Source organism: Salvelinus namaycush, chromosome 26 (genome assembly GCF_016432855.1).
Source record: "Salvelinus namaycush isolate Seneca chromosome 26, SaNama_1.0, whole genome shotgun sequence".
NCBI lineage: Eukaryota > Metazoa > Chordata > Actinopteri > Salmoniformes > Salmonidae > Salvelinus > Salvelinus namaycush.
In genome coordinates, this window is record NC_052332.1 from 32,995,866 (window position 1) to 33,018,446 (window position 22,581).

Below are 22,581 nucleotides of genomic sequence, written 5' to 3' on the forward strand. Positions count from 1 at the left end.
CTTTTTCCCACACTTTGTTGTGTTACAGCCTCAATACATTTTTTATAAAATGTTTTAAAAAATTGTCACTGCCCAACACACATTACCCCATAATGTCAAAGTGGAATTATTTTTTCAAACTTTTTACAAATTAATTAAAAGAAAACTGAAATATCACATTTACGTAGGTATTCAGACACTTTACTCAGTACTTTGTTGAAGCACCTTTGGCAGTGATTACAGCCTCGAGTCTTCTTGGGTATGACGCTACAAGCTTGGCACACCTGTATTTGGGGAGTTTCTCCCATTCTTCTCTGCAGATCCTCTCAAGCTCTGTCAGGTTGGATGGGGAACGTCGCGGCACAGCTATTTTCAGGTCTCTCCAGAGATGTTTGATCGGGTTCAAGTCCGGGCTCTGGCTGGGCCACTCATGAACATTCAGAGACTTGTCCCAAGCCACTCCTACATTGTCTTGGCTTTGTGCTTAGGGTCGTTGTCCTGTTGGAAGATGAACCTCAGTCTGAGGTCCTGAGCGCTCTGGAGCAGGTTTTCATCAAGGATCTCTCTGTACTTTGCTCTGTTCATCTTTCCCTCGATCCTGACTAGTCTCCCAGTCCCTGCCGCTGAAAAACATCCCCACAGCATGATGCTGCCACCACCTTGCTTCACTGGGATGATGGCAGGTTTCCTACAGAAGTGACGCTTGGCATTAAGGCCAAAGAGTTCAATCTTGGTTTCATAATAGCAGATAATCTTGTTTCTCATGGTCTGAGAGTCCTTTAGGTGCCCTTTGGTAAACTCCAGTGGGCCTTCATGTGCCTTTTACTGAGGAGTGGCTTCTGTTTGGCCACTCTACCATAAAGGCCTGATTGGTGGAGTGCTGCAGAGGTGGTTGTCCTCATGGAAGGTTCTCCCATCTCCACAGAGGAACTCTGGAGCTCTGTCAGAGTGACCATTGGGTTCTTGGTCACCTCCCTGACCAAGGCCCTTCTCCCCCGATTGCTCAGTTTGGCCAGGCAGCCAGCTCTAGGAAGAGTCTTGGTAGTTCCAAACATCTTCCATTAAAGAATGATGAAGGCCACTGTGTTCTTGGGGACCTTCAATGCTGCAGAAATGTTTTGGTACCCTTCCCCAGATCTGTGCCTCGACACAATTCTGTCTCGGGGGCTCTACGGACAATTCCTTCGACCTCACGGCTTGGTTTTTGCTCTGACATGCACTGTCAACACTGGGACCTTATATAGACAGGTGTGTGTCTTTCCAAATCATGTCCAATCAATTTATTTTAACACAGGTGGACTCCAATCAAGTTGTGGAAACATCTCAAGGATGATCAATGGAAACAGGATGCACCTGAGCTCAATTTTGAGTCTCATAGCAAAGGCTCTGAATACTTATTTAAATATTACAGTACAGTTTATTTAAAGGTATTTCTGTTTTTGATTTTGAATAAATTAGCAAAAAATTCTAAAAACTTGTTTTTGCTTTGTAATTATGTGGTATTGTGTGTAGATTGATGAAGAAATACATGTATTTAATCAATTTTAGAAGAAGCCTGTAATGTAACAACATATGGAAAGAGGGAAGGGGTCTGAATATTTTCCGAATGCACTGTGTGTTGACAAATACAGGCTGAAAATAAATTACGTCAGGATTTACTCTATACTACTACACTGAACAACAATATAAACGCAACACGTGTTGGACCATGTTGTTTCATGAGCTGAAATAAAATATCCCAGTTTATTTTGCTCAAATTTTGTGCACACATTTTATTACATCACTGTTAGTGAGCATTTCTCCTTTGCCAAGATAATCCATCCACCTGACAGTTGTGGCATATCAAGAAGCTGATTAACAGCATGATCATTACACAGGTGCACATTGTGCTGGGGACAATATAAGGTCACTCTAAAATATGCAGTTTTGTCACACAACACAATGCCACAGATGTCTCAAGTTTCGAGGGAACTTGCAATTGGCATACTGACTGCAGGAATGTCCAGCAGAGCTGTTGCCAAAGAATTGAAACTTAATTTCTATAACATAAGCCACCTCCATTGTTGTTTTAGAGAATTTGGCAGTACGTGCAGCTGGCCTCACAACCGCAGACCACGTGTATGGCGTTGTGTGGGCAAGCGGTTTGCTGATGTCAACGTTGTGAACAGAGTGCACCATGGTGGCGAGATCCTGAGGCCCATTGTTGTGCTATTCATCCACCACCATCACCTCATGTTTCATCATGATAAAACACAGCCCCATGTCGCAAGGATCTGTACAGAATTCCTGGAAGCTGAAAATGTCCCAATTCTTCCATGGCCTGAATACTCACCAGACATGTCACCCGTTGAGCATGTTTGGGACGCTCTGGATCGACGTGTTCGACAGCGTGTTCCAGTTCCCTCCAATATCCAGCAACTTCGCACAGCCATTGAAGAGGAGTGGGACAACATTCCACAGGCCACAATCAACAGCCTGATCAACTCTATGCGAAGAAGATGTGTCACGCTGCATGAGGCAAATGTTTTCTGATCCACACCTCTACCTTTCTTGGGGTGATTGTGGAGGCCAGGTCATCTGATGCAGCACTCCATCACTCTCCTTCTTGGTCAAATAGCCCTTACATAGCCTGGAGGTGTGTTTTGGGTCATTGTCCTGTTGAAAAACAAATGATAGTCCCACTAAGCGCAAACCTGATAGGATGGCGTATCGCTGCAGAATGCTGTGGTAGCCATGCTGGTTAATGTGCCTTGAATTGTGCCTTGAACCCCCACACCATCCCACCTCCTCCTTCATGCTTCACAATGGGAACCACACATGCAGAGACCAGCGGTTGGAACCAAAGATCTCAAATTTGGACTCATCAGACCAAAGGACAGATTTCCACGGGTCTAATGTCCACTGCTCGTGTTTCTTGGCCCAAACAAGTCTCTTCTTATTATTGGTGTTCTTTAGTAGTGGTTTCTTTGCAGCAATTTGACCACAAAGGCCTGATTCATGGAGTCTCCTCTGAACAGTTGATGTTGAGATGTGTCTGTTACTTGAACTCTGTGAAGCATTTATTTGAGCTGAGGTGCAGTCAACTCTAATGAACTTATCTTCTGCAGCAGAGGTAACTCCGGGTCTTCCTTTCCTGTGGCGGTCCTCATGAGAGCCAGTTTCATCATAGCGCTTGATGGTTTTTGTGACTGCACTTGAAGAAACTTTAAAAGTTCTTGAAATGTTCCGTATTGACTGACCTTCATGTCTTAAAGTAATGATGGACTGCCGCTTCTCTTAGCTTATTTGAGCTGTTCTTGCCATCATACGGACTTGGTCTATTTCCAAATAGGGCTATCTTCTATATACCAACCCTACCTGGTCACAACACAACTGATTGGCTCAAACGCATTAAGAAAGAAAGACTTTTAACAAGGCACACCTGTTAATTGAAATGTATTCCAGGTGACTACCTCACGAAGATGGTTGAGAGAATGCCAAGCGTGTGCAAAGCTGTCAAGACAAAGGGTGGCTACTTTGAAGAATCTCAAATATAAAATATATTTGGATTTGTTAAACAGTTTTTTGGTTACTACATATTTATTCTATTTTTATTTCACCTTTATTTAACCAGGTAGGCTAGTTGAGAACAAGTTCTCATTTACAACTGCGACCTGGCCAAGATAAAGCAAAGCAGTGTGACACAAACAACAACACAGAGTTGCACATGGAATAAACAAACATACAGTCAATAATACAATAGATAAAGTATATACACAGTGTGTTCAAATGAGGTAGGATAAGGGAGGTAAGGCAATAAATAGGCCATAGTGGAGAAATAATTACAATATAGCAATTAAACACTGGAGTGATAGATGTGCAGAAGATGAGTGTGCAAGTAGAGATACTGGGGTGCGAAGGAGCAAAAAAATAAAATAAAATAACAGTATGGGGATGAGGTAGTTGGATGGGCTATTTACAGATGGACTATGTACAGGTGCAGTGATCTGTGAGCTGCTCTGACAGCTGGTGCTTAAAGTTAGTGAGAGAGATATGAGTCTCCAGCTTCAGGGATTTTTGCAGTTCGTTCCAGTCATTGGCAGCAGAGAACTGGAAGGAAAGGCGGCCAAAGGAGGAATTGGCTTTGGGGATGACCAGTGAAATATACGTGCTGGAACGCGTGCTACGGGTGGGTGCTGCTTTGGTGACCAGTGAGCTGAGATAAGACGGGGCTTTACCTAGCAAAGACATATAGATGACCTGGAGCCAGTGGGTTTGGCGACGAATATGAAGCGAGACCCAGTCAACGAGAGCATACAGGTCGCAGTGGTGGTAGTATATGGGGCTTTGGTGACAAAACGGATGGCACTGTGATAGACTGCATCCAATTTGCTGAGTAGAGTGTTGGAGGCTATTTTGTAAATGATACCGCCGAAGTCAAGGATCGGTAGGATAGTCAGTTTTACGAGGATATGTTTGGCAGCATAAGTGAAGGATGCTTTGTTGCGAAATAGGATGCCAATTCTAGATTTAATTTAGGATTGGAGATGCTTAATGTGAGTCTGGAAGGAAAGTTTACAGTCTAACCAGACACCTAGGTATTTGTAGTTGGCCGCATATTCTAAGTCAGAACCGTCCAGAGTAGTGATGCTGGACGTGCAGGCAGGTGTGGGCAGCGATCAGTTGAAGAGCATTCATTTCGTTTTACTTGCATTTAAGAGCAGTTGGAGGCCACGGAAGGAGAGTTGTATGGCATTGAAGCTCGTCTGGAGGTTAGTTAACCAAGTGTCCAAAGAAGGGCCAGAAGTATACAGAATGGTGTCGTCTGCGTAGAGGTGGATCAGAGAATCACCTGATTACATGTGTTATTTCATAGTTTTGATGTCCTCACTATTATTCTACAATGTAGAAAATAGTAAAAATAAAGAAAAACCCTTGAGGTGTGTCCAAACCTTTGACTGTTACTTTATATACTTTTTCTATAATCCACTGCACATTACATTTTTCATAGGCTCATGGACTGGATGAGCCCCGCGGGTCTACGGTTGCCCATCCCTGCAAAGGACTGGATTGATTATACGTAATCTGTCAACAAAAAAAACATAAGAAAATAAGAAACTTAAAAAAAATAGAAAAAATAAGAAACATCTCTCTCTCTGTACAACTAACAGGAAGCCTACTGCAGTCTGAACTGTGGATACATGTGAGCACGAGGTGGCCGTCATCGGACCCTCCCCCTGCGTGTCCACAGACCAGTCTGCACTCTCGCAAACCCTCCCACTTCAAACAACACTCTGGCAGTACTAGCACGGATCCCTCCTTCTGTCACCACACGCAAATTCCATTTTCACACCGGCTGCCTACTCCAGGCATGGCTGACGGCTGTACCCAGTCATGGCACTGCGACATTACACCCTCGACTTCAACCTCTCAGCGCCAGGTAAATGACACACACCGGCATTAGGCTACGAACGGTTGCTGCATAACAGAACATGGGAGTCATTAGCTATCATTTCCCTTTGCGCATGTACTGTATGCTAGCTAACGTTAGCTAGCTAACTAATCGTTGTCAGTACGCGCAGTCTGTCCAATATATACTAATCATACAATTATGATATGCACGATTAGTGCTTTTTTTCGCGGAGGACGTAGGTAATGACGTGCTGAGTAATATTGATCTAGTTAAATGTCGTCCGCTATCTTGATGGCATAATTCCAAATCAGACATTGCTGGTTGCCAGCAACATGACTGGTAGGCGGGTAATATGACCTTTTGTGCAGTTGCTAGCTAGGTTAGCAAAGGTATCTCATCTGTCTGCTGCTGCGTTAGCAAAGGTATCTCATCTGTCTGCTGCTGCGCCTGTCTGCGTCATATGTGATTGGTTTTAATGGACAGGCAGGCTTGACTAGCTAGCTAGTTAGCATAGCAATGTTGACTTTGTTTATTGATGAGGCTATAGCCATCTCAAGTTGGTCACACTTTTTTTTATTCATAAGGTCCTAGTGGCCAATTATTAGTCTGATATCTATAGTATATGCACTCACGGTAAAATAGCATACAAGCAGAATTTGCAAGTTAAATTAGCAAGGCTACTGCCATTTATTTTTAGCATGTTACTGCATAGCCAACTGTCTGGTCTAACGTTAAGGTACACAGACAAGACATGAAGAACATAGTTATCTAGCTTATTATTTGACATTTCTGGTGGTTGTTACAAGGTAGCTACAGTTTGTGTGTGCAGTAAGTGCAACCCTGTCTCTCCTTTAGCTAGCTAGATATTACCTTCTTAACAGGCTTAATTTATTTACCATTTAATGGTGATTATGTCTGAAACAGGAATTTCAAACATGGGAGGGTATGGTGTTGTGTTAATTATTGTGTTGTCACCCTAGAAATGCCCCTCCCACTTTTCTGTTTAGCAGACTGTCCAACGACTGTGCATGGGCTGCAGTCTATATTTCAAGAACAGGAAATGACAGAGACTGTCCATGACACTGAGGGACATGGATATCTTGCTACCTTCATTGGCAAGAATGGCAGGTAGGCACCAGTTACATCAACACTGTCATCATTATTTATGTCCTTACCAACATATTTTGTAGAATTAGTTTAATGTTCATGAATTAGGCCTAGTGTGTGTTCGCTTTTCAAAAACCCGAAGTGCTACATTAAAAACATAAATATTTTTTTAACATTTTAAATGTATCCTTTATTTAACTAGGCAAGTCAGTTAAGAACAAATTCTTATTTACAATGACGGCCTACCCCGGCTAAACCTGGACGACGCTGGGCCAATTGTGCGCTGCCCTATGGGATTCCCAATCACGGCCGGTTGTGATACAACCTGGATTCAAACCAGGGACTGTAGTGATGCTTCTTGCACTGAGATGCAGTGCCTTAGGCTCCCGAGTGGTGCAGCGTTTCTAACTTGATGATAATATTGATGATAATAATAAGAACAAGTAATACAGCACATGAGACGCACAACACACTATGAAGACAGTCAGGCCAGACAGATTCAGCAGGGTATGGTGCTTTAGGTACACGTTAAAAGCATGTACAGTATGCACATCCATAGTACCCTTACATACTGTACAATACATTTTGTATTCATTATGGATCCCCATTAGGCAACAGCTGCCAAGGCAACAGCTACTCATCCTGGGGTCCTCAGGTCACTACTCTACTACCACATATCTACAATACAAAATCCATGTGTGTGTTAGCGTGTGTGTGTGTCTCTTCACAGTCCCCTCTGTTCCATAAGGTGTATTTTTTAAATCTGTTTTGTAAATCTGATTCTACTGCTTGCGTCAGTTACCTGATGTGGAATAGAGTTCCATGTAGCCATGCCTCTATATAGTACTGTGTGCCTCCAATAGTCTGTTCTGCACTTAGGTATTCTGGTGGCATGTCTTGTGGGGTATGCATTGGTGTCTGAGCTGTGTGCTAGTAGTTTAAACAGACAGCTCGGTGCATTCAGCATGTCAATACTTCTTACAAAAACAAGTAGTGATGAAGCCAATCTCTCCTCTACTTTGAGCCATGAGAGATTGACATGCATATTATTAATGTTAGCTCTGTGTACATTTTAAGGGTCAGCCGTGCTGCTTTGTTTTGAGCCAATTGAGCAAAGTCCTTCTTTGTGGCACCTGACCACACGACTGAACAGTAGTCCAGGTGCAACAAAACTAGGGACTGTAGGACCTGCCTTGTTGATGGTGTTAAGGCAGATCAGCACTTTATTATAGACAGACTTCTCCCCATCTTAGCTACTGTTGCATCAACATGTTTTGACCATGACTGTTTACAATCCAGACTAACTCCAAGCCGTTTAGTCACATTTCCACTTTATTCATTACAATATTTAGTTGAGGTTTAGTGAATGATTTGTCTCAAATACAATGCTTTTAGTTTTTGAAATATTTAGGACTAACTTATTTCTTGCCACCATTCTGAAACTGACTGCAGCTCTTTAAGTGTTGCAGTAATTTCACTCGCTGTAGTAGCTGACGTGTATAGTGTTGAGTCATCTGCCTCCATAGACACTCTTGCTTTACTCAAAGCCAGTGGCATGTCATTAGTAATGATTTTAAAACGTATGGGACCTAGACAGGTGCTCAGGGGAAATGCGGATTCTACCTGGATTGTTTTGGAGAGGCTTCCATTGAAGAACACCCTCTGTGTTCTGTTAGACAGCTAAATCTTTATCCATAATATAGCAGGGGGTGTAAAGCCGTAAGACATGTGTTTATCCAGCAGCGGACTATGATCGGTAATGTCAAAAGCTGCACTGAAGTCTACAAAACAACTCCTACAATCTTTTTATCGTCGATTTCTCAGCCAATCATAAGTCATTTGTGTAAGTGCCGTGTTTGTTGAATGTCCTTCCCTATAAGTGTGCTGAAAGTCTGGCGTCAATTTGTTCACTGTAAAATAGCATTGTATCTGGTCAAACACCATTTTTTTGGTCAGCTATTTAAGCCAGTAAAGGGGGCTTTACTATTCTTTGTCAGCGGAATTCGTTTTGCTTCCCTCCAGGCCTGAGGGCACACACTTTCTTGTAGGCTTAGATTGAAGATATGGCAAATAGGAGTGTCAATATCTTCCACTATTATCCTCAGTAATTTTCAATCCAGTTGTCAGACCCAGGTAGCTTGTCATTGTTGATAGAGAACAATCATTTGTTCACCTCTTCCACTCTCACTTTACATAATTCAAAATTACAATGCTTGTCTTTCAAACTTTGTTCAGTTATACTTGGATGTGTAGTGTCGGTGTTTGTTGCTGGCATGTCATGCCTAAATTTGCTGATCTTGTCAATGTAAAAAATCATTAAAGTAGTTGGCAATATCAGTGGGTTTTGTGATGAATGAGCTATCTGATTCAATGAATGATGGAGCTGAGTTTGCCTTTTCGCTCAATTTTATTTACGGTGCTCCAAAGCTTTTTACTATCATTCTTTTATATAATTTATCTTTGTTTCATAGTATAATTTTTTCTTTTTATTCAGTTTAGTCACACGATTTCTCAATTTGAAGTACGTTTGCCAATTGTGCAGCCAGACTTATTTGCCATTTCTTTTGCCTCATCCCTCTCAACCATACAGTTTTTCAATTCCTCATCAATCCACAGGGATTTAAGTTTTTACAGCCATTTTCTTAATGGGTGCATGCTTATTAGTAACTGGAATAAGCAATTTCATAAATGTGTCACGTGCAGCGTCTGGTTGCTCCTCATTACACACCACCGACCAGCAAATATTCTTTACATCATCAACATAGGAATCACTACAAAACGTATTGTATGACCTCTTATACACTATATTAGGCCCAGCCTTTGGAACTTTGGTTTCCCTAGATATTGCTACTATAAGGTGATCACTACATCCGATGGATTTGGATACTGCTTTAAAGCAGATTTCTGCAGAATTAGTGACGATGTAATCAATACATGTTGATTTCATTCCTGTGCTGTTTTTGTAAATACCCTGGTAGGTTGACTGATAACATTTGGTATTTATTAGGATCCCCATTAGCCGCTGCAAAAGCATCAGCTGCTCTTCCTGGGGTCTACGTCAAACATGGCATAATACATAGTACAGAACATTATTAGTCAAGACTGAAACGCATACATTTAAAACGTCACACACAGCCTACATATCAGTATAGTATCAGTCTCTTCAGTCGCCTTCGTGCGACCACTTAATTTTTTTTTTTTTTTTTTTTTACTGGTTTCATTGCTATCCTGAGTTACCGGGGGTGGCAGAGTTCCATGTAGTCATGACTCTATTCTGGACCTGGGGACTGTGAAGAGACCTCTGGTTGCACGTCTTGTGTTGTACCGATGAGTGTCTGATCTGTGTGTTAACTGCTTGAACAGACAGTTCTGTACCCTCAACACATCAATAGTGATGCAGTCAAACTCTCCTCAACTTTTCGCCAGGAAAGACTGGCATTTTCCCTCTGTGTACATCGAAGTGCAATACATGCTTCTTGATAGGCACTTGTCTATCCGTAACCGGAAGCAGCAGTTTCATAAGTACTGCAGCGCTCGGATGTCCCTCATTACACACATCAAACCAACAAATATTTTTCACGTCTTCGACATAGGTATCATTGCAAAAACTTTATGTTCATTTATACACAATTTTAGGTCCAGTCTTCGGAACTTCGTTTTTTTTCTAGTTATGGCTATTATATTATCATCACTACATCTGATGGGTGTCTATACTGCTTTAGAGAAGATTTATGCAACATTAGTAAAGATGTGATCAATACACTTGGATGATTTAGTTCCTGTTCTGTTAATACCAGTTCTATAAATACCCTGGTAGGTTGACTGATTCACATATATATAGTCCAAATACTGACATTTAGCACTGGTCTATAACAACTTCCTACGAGAATAGGCTTTAGGTGAGGCAGATGAACCTGTAGCCATATTACTTCCGCATCATCTGACATGAGATCCTTGCTACCGTCAGTCTCTTAAGCAGTTCGCTATGTTGGAGATAATCCTGGAACCCCTGCGGTCAGGGTGAATCCCATCTCTTTTAAAGAGTGTTGGTTGCTCTCACAGGAAGTCAAAATTGTCACAAAAGGAGACATTTGTGTTTTTAGAGAGCTTCAGGAACTCGTTTAGGGCAGCGAGGCGGCTGTAACGCTCCGAACCCCTTCTATAGCACGGCTGGGGACCAGAGATGACTGGTCTCTTCCCTGTGCAAAGAAGGGTGTTCAAGAGAATGTTGTAGTCCTTCTTCAGTTCCTCGGATTGCTGAAAGCCTGAACCAGGTTGCAGGCACTGGTTACAGATTGATGTTTTTTCTTGAGTGGGCAGCTTGATGAAAGCCAGTCAACATTTAGGTTGCCCAGAAAATATACCTCTCTGTTTATCACATACATTATCAAGCATTTCACACACATTATCCAGATACTGACTGTTAGCACTTGGTGGTCTATAGCAGCTTCCCACAAGAATGGGCTTTAGGTGAGGCAGGTGAGCCTGTAGCCATATTACTTCAACAGTATTTAACATGAGATCCTACCTAAGCTTAACACCGCCCCCATTGGCATTTCTGTTATTTTCTGTAGATGTTATAACTAGGGTTGCACATTTTGGGGAATATTCAGAGGTGGAAACCTTCTCTGGAAATTAACAGGAATATATGGGAAATAATGGAAATATATGTACATTAATATTAATACCATTTATATGTTGATGTCTTTTGCATTGGATATATTTACCATATCATATGGAGACAGAAACATAAACCTTTTACCTTATGTCTCATAAGTAGACATAATTGCAAATGATTAAATCCTTCCAATAGAAATAAAACTATTTAGTTACAAATTGAACTTTAATTAAATGAGTTGACTCTTCACATGGGATGATTTCACTGAACAACAAAAGAAAGGGAATATTGAATGATCCCCACTGATCCATTGCATCTCCCAAAAACGTTTTCAACATCTGTAAAATGATAGTCTAGCAGCTAAATCTTTGGTTGTCTTCCTCTCAGGCTTCCATGTCTTCTCCCTGGACCTCCTCAATGTTCACCTCTTGAACATCAGACTCTGAGGTCTCATCTTCACTGTCACTTTCCAATCTTGTTGAGGATGGCTCGCTGTCAGGCTCAAAAAGCCTCAAATTTGCCCGGATGGCCCAAAAAAATTCAGCCCTTGTATTGGTCAGCCTGTTGCGTGCTTTGGTTTGTGTGTACCAGATCAATGTGGGGCTATATACAGGGAGTACCAGTACCATAACAATGTGGCTCTATATACAGGGAGTACCAGAACAATGTGGCTCTATATACAGGGAGTACCAGATCAATGTGGAGCTATATACAGGGAGTACCAGTACCAGATCAATGTGGAGCTATATACAGGGAGTACCAGTACCAGATCAATGTGGAGCTATATACAGGGAGTACCAGATCAATGTGGAGCTATATACAGGGAGTACCAGATCAATGTGGAGCTATATACCGGGAGTACCAGTACCAGATCAATGTGGAGCTATATACAGGGAGTACCAGTACCAGATCAATGTGGAGCTATATACCGGGAGTACCAGTACCAGATCAATGTGGAGCTATATACAGGGAGTACCAGTACCAGATCAATGTGGAGCTATATACAGGGAGTACCAGTACCAGATCATAGTGCAGAGGTACTTGAGGTAGATATGTACTGGAAGGCAGGGTAAAGTGTCTAGGCATCAGGAGAGATAATAATAATAAGGTATTTGAGGTAGATATGTACTGGAAGGCAGGGTAAAGTGTCTAGGCATCAGGAGAGATAATAATAATAAGGTATTTGAGGTAGATATGTACTAGAAGGCAGGGTAAAGTGTCTAGGCATCAGGAGAGATAATAATAATAAGGTATTTGAGGTAGATATGTACTGGAAGGCAGGGTAAAGTGACTATGCATCAGGAGAGATAATAATAAGGTATTTGAGGTAGATATGTACATGAAGGCAGGGTAAAGTGTCTAGGCATCAGGAGAGATAATAATAAGGTATTTGAGGTAGATATGTACTGGAAGGCAGGGTAAAGTGACTATGCATCAGGAGAGATAATAATAAGGTATTTGAGGTAGATATGTACATGAAGGCAGGGTAAAGTGTCTAGGCATCAGGAGAGATAATAATAAGGTATTTGAGGTAGATATGTACTGGAAGGCAGGGTAAAGTGTCTAGGCATCAGGAGAGGAGATGATGATAATAATACAAGTAAAATAAAGAAGCAGAAAATGATGTGTGTTTTGTGTTGTAAATGTGTGCGTATGTAGGGTTTGAATGTGTCAGGTTGTCGAGGTTTATGCAAAACAAATGTAGACGGAAGTTGCAAACACTGTAGCTACCCCAAACACTAGCCAGTTCTTAACGGACTTGCCTAGTTAAATAAAGTTAAATTACATTTAGAACAATACCCTGACTGGCTAATAAAAACCCCAGGTGTGTTCTAGTGGTCAGACACCCTTTAGGAAGACCATTGATTGGCCAGTTAAGTGTGTCATTGGTACCACAATGGCTCACGTTCAAATGAACGCATAGCTCTTTAGTGGCTTTGTTTATCGGATGTAAGGGCTTTGGCGCTTCCTGTTTTGTGTGTGTGTGGTGAGTGGTAAACACTGCCGGTTGGCCATTGTGTGGGCCTAAGCCTGCATGAATATACCCGCAGCAACACCACACATTTTGGGTAGAAATGCTCAACCTTCAGCTGCCCATTGGCTCTCCACTGAGCTGTCATTAAGCTTAGGTCAATAGGTCACAACCTGTCATGCCATGGCTCTCCTCATGAGCTTTGTGTTGAAGGAGAGCGAAGTGACAGAGAGAAGTTATAGCCTAGATTCAATTCTATGTTTCTCTCAATTTAACTATGTGTATATTTCTCTGTTTTTGTATGTGTCTCTTCTCAGGTTGGTTATTCTGCGTGTGACCGCCCATGGCCTGCTTACCATTGATCTGCAGTGTTGTGAAGGAGATAACATTGTACAAGTAGAGAATGTAGGTGATGAGAGAAACTTGTCTTCACAATGGACCTGCTTACATCCATACATAAAACAATAACACAAATACAATAACACAAAAAACAACAAAAGATCATATTTAAGACCTTCAGAATACCCTAAGTAAGAAATGTTTCCATTAATTAGACAGTTTGATGTGTTGCTGTATTTCTCACATGCGCCGAATACAACTGGTATAGACTTTACAGTGAAATGCTTGCTTACGAACCTTTCGAACATGTGGTCTCGTAGGCCTTTTTGACATTTAGGATATTTTTGGTTAATATATCATTAGAATATGCAAAATAACAAATACGGTATTTGATTTTTCTCTCAGCTTTTGAATACACTGGAAGAGAAGCTGAGAAGTCTCCTACATGGAAACATTAAGAGGGTCAAGAGGTAAGCCTCGAGTGGTGGATGATCTTACGGTAGTGGCCTTGTGTGTTGACTATCTTGTGACTGGACACAAGCTGTAGTGTGAAACGATTACCCTATAAGCCCCTGTCAATATCTCCATGATGGCATCATGAACATGATATCTACCTGGTTATTACTGCATTGTCGGAACTAGAAGCACAAGCATTTCGCTACACTCGCATTAACATCTGCTAACCATGTGTATGTGACAAATAAAATTTGATTTGATTTACCATGTCCCACCTTCCCCAGGCTCCCAGCTCTGACACGAGGTGCAGCTGTTGATCGATACTGGCCCACAGCAGACGGCAGACTGGTGGAGTATGACATAGATCGGGTTGTATATGATGAGGACTCTGCATACCAGAACATAAAGATCATGCACTCACAGCAGTTTGGCAATATCCTGATCCTCAATGGGGATGTTAGTAAGTCAAATATAGCATTCCTACAGGCCTTGATTTTAGATCCATTTTTGTTATGAATTATTCCTCACCTACTGCTACTGTATATTGTTGTAATTATGTTATTTACTTTACTTTTTTAGGTCACTTGTTGTTCAATTTATGTTTCACTTCTGATAACTGAATCTAATAAGATGAACATTTGGCTGGGTTTCAATCATGGCATGTGGCTTACTAATCTAATGATATTGTAATATGATTATATGACAGATCTGTCAGAGTGAAGGAGCCTACTGTAATGTGATTATATGACAGATCTGTCAGAGCGAAGGGGCCTACTGTAATGTGATGACAGATCTGTCAGAGCGAAGGGGCCTACTGTAATGTGATTATATGACAGATCTGTCAGAGCGAAGGGGCCTACTGTAATGTGATTATATGACAGATCTGTCAGAGCGAAGGGGCCTACTGTAATGTGATTATATGACAGATCTGTCAGAGCGAAGGGGCCTACTGTAATGTGATTATATGACAGATCTGTCAGAGTGAAGGGTCCTACTGTAATGTGATTATATGACAGATCTGTCAGAGTGAAGGGGCCTACTGTAATGTGATTATATGGCAGATCTGTCAGAGAGTGACCTGCCCTACACCCAGGCCATCATGGGCAGAGGGCAAGAGAACTATGCAGGGAAGGAGGTGCTGATCTTAGGAGGCGGCGATGGAGGAATCCTCGCAGAGGCCGTCAAACTCAAGCCAAAGATGATCACCATGGTGGAGATATCCTTTCAGGACCCTGCTTTTCACTTCGCTCTGTGCTCAGTTAACATATTGCTTCAGGGATTTGCACCAACAATATTTTAACACTAACCTCTTATGAGCATTTTCTTGAGACGTAGCCCGGTAGGATTATCTGGTCTGTCATCTGTCTTCCCCTGTGCCTGGTTTGTAATGCCTTGACAAAGTGGTTACATCGACCAAATGGTGATTGATGGGTGTAGAACACACATGAGGAAGGCATGTGGGAGTGTTCTGGACAACTTGAAGGGAGAATGTTACCAGGTGAGCAGGACAGTGCTGTCCACTGCACCTCTCCTTAGTTGAGATGGAACATTTGTCACTTGTATGTTACTACATGGTGTTTCCATAACTCCATTTCCCTGCATCCCCTCCATCTCTTCTTATCTCATTCCAGGTGTTGGTAGAGGACTGCGTTCCTGTTCTAAAAAAGTATGTTGAGGAAGGGAAGACGTTTGATTACGTCATCAATGACCTCACAGCGGTCCCCATCTCCACAGCGCCAGAGGAGGGTGAGTGACAAATGCTCTCTCATGGGGTCTTCTTGGACATTCTGTTCTAACGGTGTATGCAATGATGAATACTGGTAGGGCTCTTGTAAAGACGCACCGCCTTGTACCTCATTGCAAAGAATTGATCTGATTTTAGGATGTGGACAGTGTAATCTTAACCTGTTTCGTGAATCGGGGCTTGTATGAAACACTTGCATAATTGGTTGAAAGATGGTTTACTCTGCCTCAGACTCTACATGGGAGTTCCTACAGCTTATCTTGGATCTCTCAATAAAAGTACTGCGTCCTACTGGGAAGTACTTCACACAGGTGAGACCCATATTCACTGAGTGCTTCATACAGTCACCCCACCCTTGTGTGGATTTCAGCTCATATTGAGATCACCATCTCTACACATGATTAACTGTCTCGTATATCTTTGTTGTTCATGAGAGACAAGTTTGTCCTAGTGTGATGGGTTTCTTTTGTTGACATTTTTGTCCCCTAATTGCTGTGTGGTCCATGTTTTAACCCCGTGTCATCAGGGTAATAGTGCCAATCTGACTGAGACACTGGCTCTTTATGAGGAGCAGCTGGGAAGGCTCTCATGTCCTGTAGACTTTTCCAAGGAGGTGGTGTGTGTGCCCTCTTATATGGAACTGTATCCTTCAAGAAAAGAGTCTTGCACTTATCAGACACGTCTCCCATTCACGGTCACACAGGCATACTTTCATACATAGACGTGTGGTTACTTGTTGTTTACATGGCATTCTCCTTAATGAGCTGACTCAGGTGGGTTTTCTACACCGTTTGGAAGAAGTGAAGAGGTCTCCTCCGTACGCTGCCTGCCGGAATGTGAAAACTGTCCACCCCCCTATTTGTCCGCCGTCGCACTGAGGGGAGAGATGACCCCCCCCATCTCTACTCACACGGTTTTGTTATCCTTCCATGTCCAACTCTCTCTTAAACCCTTTTTACATCTTAATTGTATAATTTTATGTCTGAACTTACAAGAGATTGTATTTCTGTTAGTTGGATATTTTGAATTGGACTGTTGTTTTTGCGTGTGCCCTCCAGGGAGAGCTGTGGGGCTGACCGTGTAGGGCTACTGCCACTGGTCTAGGGTTTAGACTTCTCTGACTATAGCCTGGTCCCAGACCTGTCTAGGTTTGAGACTTCTCTGACTATAGCCTGGTTCCAGACCTGTCTAGGGTTTAGACTTCTCTGACTATAGCCTGGTCCCAGACCTGTCTAGGTTTGAGACTTCTCTGACTATAGCCTGGTTCCAGACCTGTCTAGGGTTTAGACTTCTCTGACTATAGCCTGGTTCCAGACCTGTCTAGGTTTGAGACTTCTCTGACTATAGCCTGGTCCCAGACCTGTCTAGGTTTGAGACTTCTCTGACTATAGCCTGGTCCCAGACCTGTCTAGGGTTTAGACTTCTCTGACTATAGCCTGGTCCCAGACCTGTCTAGGGTTTAGACTTCTCTGACTATAGCCTGGTTCCAGACCTGTCTAGGGTTTAGACTTCTCTGACTATAGCCTGGTTCCAGACCTGTCTAGGGTTTAGACTTCTCTGACTATAGCCTGGTTCCAGACCTGTCTAGGGTTTAGACTTCTCTGACTATAGCCTGGTTCCAGACCTGTCTAGGGTTTAGACTTCTCTGACTATAGCCTGGTTCCAGACCTGTCTAGGTTTGAGACTTCTCTGACTGTTGTGTAGTTGTCATGCCATACATGTTACATGTTTTATACATAGCAGGGCAACAATTCTCAGAGGAGTTGGCTAAATATCATACAGGTCTGGGACCAGGCTATAGTCGGAGGTCTAAAGCCTAGACAGATCTGGGACCAGTATTTAAACACTCTTGGTACACTTACCCCTCAGGGTGTTGTTACTTTTCAAATTTGACTTAAAACAGCACCAACATACAATATACTTTTGGGTTGTGATTGTGTGATAGGACATGTGCTCGCCGTAGTTTCAAATGAATGTCTGTCTGTGCGTTTGATTGTTTTTCTTCTTTTGTTGTAGCTAACTGGCTTGAGTGTGATTTGATTCCCAGTCCTTTCCAAGTGTAACCCTGCCCATTGAGGCTGAAGTGTCCAAATGTGTTTTTCAAAGGGAAAAAGGCCCTCCTTTGTGGCGGTTTCTTGCTTGTACTGCTTTAATGTGAATTGTGTTTTTATTATTTAGCACCTCTAGCTTCTCCTGCTGGATCTTATTTTACATATTCAGTTTAGAATTTTTCTCTAAGTTTGTTTGGTGCATGTGCTGGAAATTAAAATATTTTAATTGAATGTAGCTTCCCATATACACAGTGCAACTTCATGCCTTTGATCAATATTGTGGTGCTTTGTTAAATGTATTTATTTGATATAATTTCACCAAATGCTGTTTTATCCAAAATACCTTTTTGTTCAGCAGTGACTACCTGCTATTAAAAATGAGTTGGAGAAGAAAATGTTTTTCTTGATTCAGGGGAGTATATCAGATATCTTAGCTAGCAGTCACAACTGACAGACAATTTGGGTGTTTCTACTGAAAGTCCAGAATCATACCAATGCAAACATGAAGAGCAAACTCAATACTTTGAATACAGATTTGCTTGCATTTCCCATGTACTTCCTTTTGAAATTCATTCTACCATGAGCAATGTTGATTTCAATAAAACTTCCCCTTTGTTAACACAAACTTCAATCATTTGATTACCCTGCTCCTGATGTCTACGGACGCTGTAAAAATGTGTCCTTAGTTTTTTTATTCGAGGTGTAGAGAACCCATCAAGTTATCTACCAACCACATGATGTACTCCTATGTTGTAGCAGACACTCTTATCCAGTGACTTACAGGAGCAATTAGGGTTAAGTGCCTTGCTCAAGGGCACATCGACAGATGTTTCACCTGGTCCGCTCAGGGATTCGAACCAGCAACCTTTTTGTTACTGACCAATGCTCTTAATCACTAAGCTACCTGCTGAATGTGCTGAGCAAGCTGCTGAAATGACACTTCCAACCTGGAGCAATGCTTGTATTCTGGGAAGCTGCTGTATACACCTAATAAGATTGCAATTTTAATTGCGAACATTACACCACAGCACATACCTGTGTGTGTCGTCACAACTCTTTCCTCTCTGTTTTAACTGTATTTGCCCCACCTTTCCTCCATCTTTCCCCTAGATCGGTCTTTTGTGGCGCCATGAATAAAGCATTTGACATTGTTCAATTTGTATTGGAGTTTTTAGCATATTGTACTGTGTTTGTGTTTTGTCTCTGTGTAGAACCTGAATGACCAATTCTCAGGTAATATCATTTTGGAAGAGGACACCGCTGGATAAGTCTAGCCATGAAGGTAAACATCACGTTGCCAAGACTTTTGGGAGAAAATCAAGCACAACCCCCACCTGTGGACGTCGGGCCCTCATACCACCCTCATGGAGTCTGTTTCTGACCGTTTGAGCTGACACATGCACATTTGTGGCCTGCTGGAGGTCATTTTGCAGGGCTCTGGCAGTGCTCCTCCTTGCACAAAGGCGGAGGTAGCGGTCCTGCTGCTGGGTTGTTGCCCTCCTACGGCCTCCTCCACGTCTCCTGATGTACTGGCCTGTCTCCTGGTAGCGCCTCCATGGTCTGGACACTACGCTGACAGACACAGCAAACCTTCTTGCCACAGCTTGCATTGATGTGCCATCCTGGATGAGCTGCACTACCTGAGCCACTTGTGTTGGTTGTAGACTCCGTCTCATGCTACCACTAGAGTGAAAGCACCGCCAGCATTCAAAAGTGACCAAAACATCAGCCAGGAAGCATAGGAACTGAGAAGTGGTCTGTGGTCACCACCTGCAGAACCACTCCTTTATTGGGGGTGTCTTGCTAATTGCCTATAAGTTCCACCTTTTGTCTATTCCATTTGCACAACAGCATGTGAAATTTATTGTCAATCAGTGTTGCTTCCTAAGTGGACAGTTTGATTTCACAGAAGTGTGATTGACTTGGAGTTACAATGTGTTGTTTAAGTGTTCCCTTTATTTTTTTGAGCAGTGTATATGCTATCTGATCAGGGCTGGCTCTAGCCTTTTTGGGCCCTAAGTAAGGGCACTGCTGTCTGTCACTACCATTTGTTTCCACTTCCATCCACTCCGTTCATCCTTTTGGACACGGATATCTGATCCACATACACTGAACAAAAATATAAACGCAACATGTAAAGTGTTTGGTTTCATGAGCTGAAATAAAAGATCCCAGAAATGTTGAGCACAAATCTGTTTACATCCCTGTTAGTGAACACTTCTCCTTTGCCAAGATAATCTATCCACCTGACAGGTGTGGCATAATCAATAAGCTGATTTAAACAGCATGATCATTACACAGGTGCACCTTGTGCTGGTGACAATAAAAGGCCAAATGTGCAGTTTTTCACACAACACAATACCACAGATGTCTCAAGTTTTGAGGGAGGTGGCAATTGGCATGCTGACTGCAGGAATGTCCACCAGAGTTGTTGCCAGAGAATTGAATGTTAATTTCTCCACCGTAATCTGCCTCCAATGTCGTTTTAGAGAATTTGGCAGAACGTCCAACCGGCCTCATAACCGCAGACTACGTGCATGGCGTCGTGTGGGTGAGCGGTTTTCTGATGTCAACGTTGTGAACAGAGTGCCCCATGGTGGCGGTGGGGCTGGGGTATGGACAGGCATAAGCTACGGACAACGAACACAATTACATTTTATCGATGGCAATTTGAATGCACAGAGATACCGTGACAAGATCCTGAGGCTTATTGTTGTGCCCTTCATCCGCAACCATCACCTCAAGTTTCAGCATGATAATGCACGCCCCCATGTCGCAAGGATCTGTACACAATTCCTGGAATTTGAAAATGTCCCAGTTCTTCCATGGCCTGCATACTCACAAGACATGTCAACCTTTGAGCATGTTTGGGATGCCCTGGATTGACATGTACGACAGCGTGTTCCAGTTCCCTCCAATATCCAGCAACTTCGCACAGCCATTGAAAAGGAGTGGGACAACATTCCACAGGCCACAATTAACAGCCTGATCTACTCTATGTGAAGGAGATGTGTTGCGCTGTGTAACGGATGTGAAATGGCTAGCTAGTTAGCGGTGGTGCGTGCTAATAGCCTTTCAATCGGTGACGTCACTTGCTCTGAGACCCAATGTAACAGTTTAACTTTACGTCCGTCCCCTCGCCCATACCCGGGCGCGAACCAGGGACCCTCTGCACACATCAACAACAGTCACCCACGAAGCATCGTTACCCATCGCTCCACAAAAGCCACGGCTCTTGCAGAGCAAGGGGAACCACTACTTCAAGGTCTCAAAGCGAGTGACGTAACCGATTGAAATGCTTTTAGCGCGCACCACCGCTAACTAGCTAGCCATTTCACATCCGTTACACTGCCCCCGATCCATGCCCCTACCTTTTTATTAAGGTATCTGTGACCAACAGATCAAATCAAAGTTGATTTGTCACGTGCGCCCGAATACAGCAGGTGTAGACCTTACAGTGAAATGCTTACTTACAGGCTCTAACCAATAGTACAAAAAAGGTATTAGGTGAACAATAGGTTAGTAAAGAAATAAAAACAACAGTAAAAAGACAGTGAAAAATAACAGTAGCGAGGCTATATACAGTAGCGAGGCTATATACAGTAGCGAGGCTACATACAGACACCGGTTAGTCAGGCTGATTGAGGTAGTATGTACATGTAGATATGGTTAAAGTGACTATGCATATATGATGGACAGAGAGTAGCAGTAGCGTAAAAGAGGGGTTGGTTGGGTGTTGGGTGGCGGGACACATGCAGGTAGCACGGTTAGCCAATGTGCGGGAGCACTGGTTGGTCGGGCCAATTGAGGTAGTATGTACATGAATGTATAGTTAAAGTGACTATGCATATATGATAAACAGAGAGTAGCAGCAGCGTAAAAGAGGGTGGGGGGGGGGGGGGGGGGCACAATGCAAATAGTCCGGCTAGACATTTGATTACCTGTTCAGAAGTCTTATGGCTTGGGGGTAAAAACTGTTGAGAAGCCTTTTTGTCCTAGACTTGGCACTCCGGTACCGCTTGCCATGTGGTAGTAGAGAGAACAGTCTATGGCTGGGGTCTTTGACAATTTTTAGGGCCTTCCTCTGACACCGCCTGGTGTAGAGGTCCTGGATGGCAGGCAGCTTAGCCCCAGTGATGTACTGGGCCGTACGCACTACCCTCTGTAGTGCCTTGCGGTCGGGGGCCGAGCAGTTGCCATACCAGGCAGTGATGCAACCAGTCACGATGCTCTCGATGTTGCAGCTGTAGAACCTTTTGAGGATCTCAGGACCCATGCCAAATTTTTTAGTTTCCTGAGGGGGAATAGGCTTAATCGTGCCCTCTTCATGACCATCTTGGTGTGTTTGGACCATTCTAATTTGTTGATGTGGACACCAAGGCATATCTGTATTCCCCGTCATGTAAAATCCATAGATTAGGGCCTAATGAATTTATTTAAATTGACTGATTTCTTTATATGAACTGTAACTCAGTAAAATCTTTGAAATTGTTGCGTGTTGCATTTATATTTTTGTTCAGTATAGATATAATAAAATAAAAAATATTACACAGATTCCATTCATTTATTGCTCCCTACATTTTCATTAATGTTTCCCTCCATGATTGCACTGCATTATATACAAAACAATGGCACCACTAGACAAGTACATGACAGAGCTGTATTGCAGTGTGTTGCAGCACTTTCTAACCTACCTGTTTATATTATTATCACTATGGTAATGATGTGTCACTGAAGGAGTGCCCAACTGTTTCTGTTTCCCTTTTTAATACGTAAATGAATACCACTGTTCCCCTTCATTATAGGTAACAGGATACCACTGTTCCCCTTCATTATAGGTAACATGATACCACTGTTCCCCTTCATTATAGGTAACAGAATACAGTAAGCTACATCAGGGAAGTCATACAGTACACCCACTCA

General features: G+C 42.7%; 1 protein-coding gene across 2 annotated transcripts; it reads left to right on the top strand.

Annotated features, from left to right (window-relative positions):
* Positions 1 to 5,234: 5,234 nt before the first annotated feature.
* Positions 5,235 to 18,289, top strand: LOC120021449 (spermine synthase-like). 2 transcript variants are annotated; one of them, XM_038965222.1, is made up of 11 exons: positions 5,235 to 5,398; positions 6,379 to 6,499; positions 13,386 to 13,473; positions 13,813 to 13,877; positions 14,148 to 14,323; positions 14,925 to 15,079; positions 15,272 to 15,361; positions 15,495 to 15,609; positions 15,839 to 15,918; positions 16,134 to 16,249; positions 16,381 to 18,289. In XM_038965222.1, the coding sequence occupies exons 1-11, from the start codon at positions 5,353 to 5,355 to the stop codon at positions 16,409 to 16,411; spliced, it is 1,083 nt and encodes a 360-aa protein (XP_038821150.1). In that variant the 5' UTR covers positions 5,235 to 5,352; the 3' UTR covers positions 16,412 to 18,289. The 2 variants fall into 2 exon arrangements, with proteins under 2 accessions (XP_038821150.1, XP_038821151.1); XM_038965223.1 differs by having other exon boundaries at positions 5,251 to 5,398; positions 6,382 to 6,499.
* The last annotated feature ends 4,292 nt before the right edge of the window (positions 18,290 to 22,581 follow it).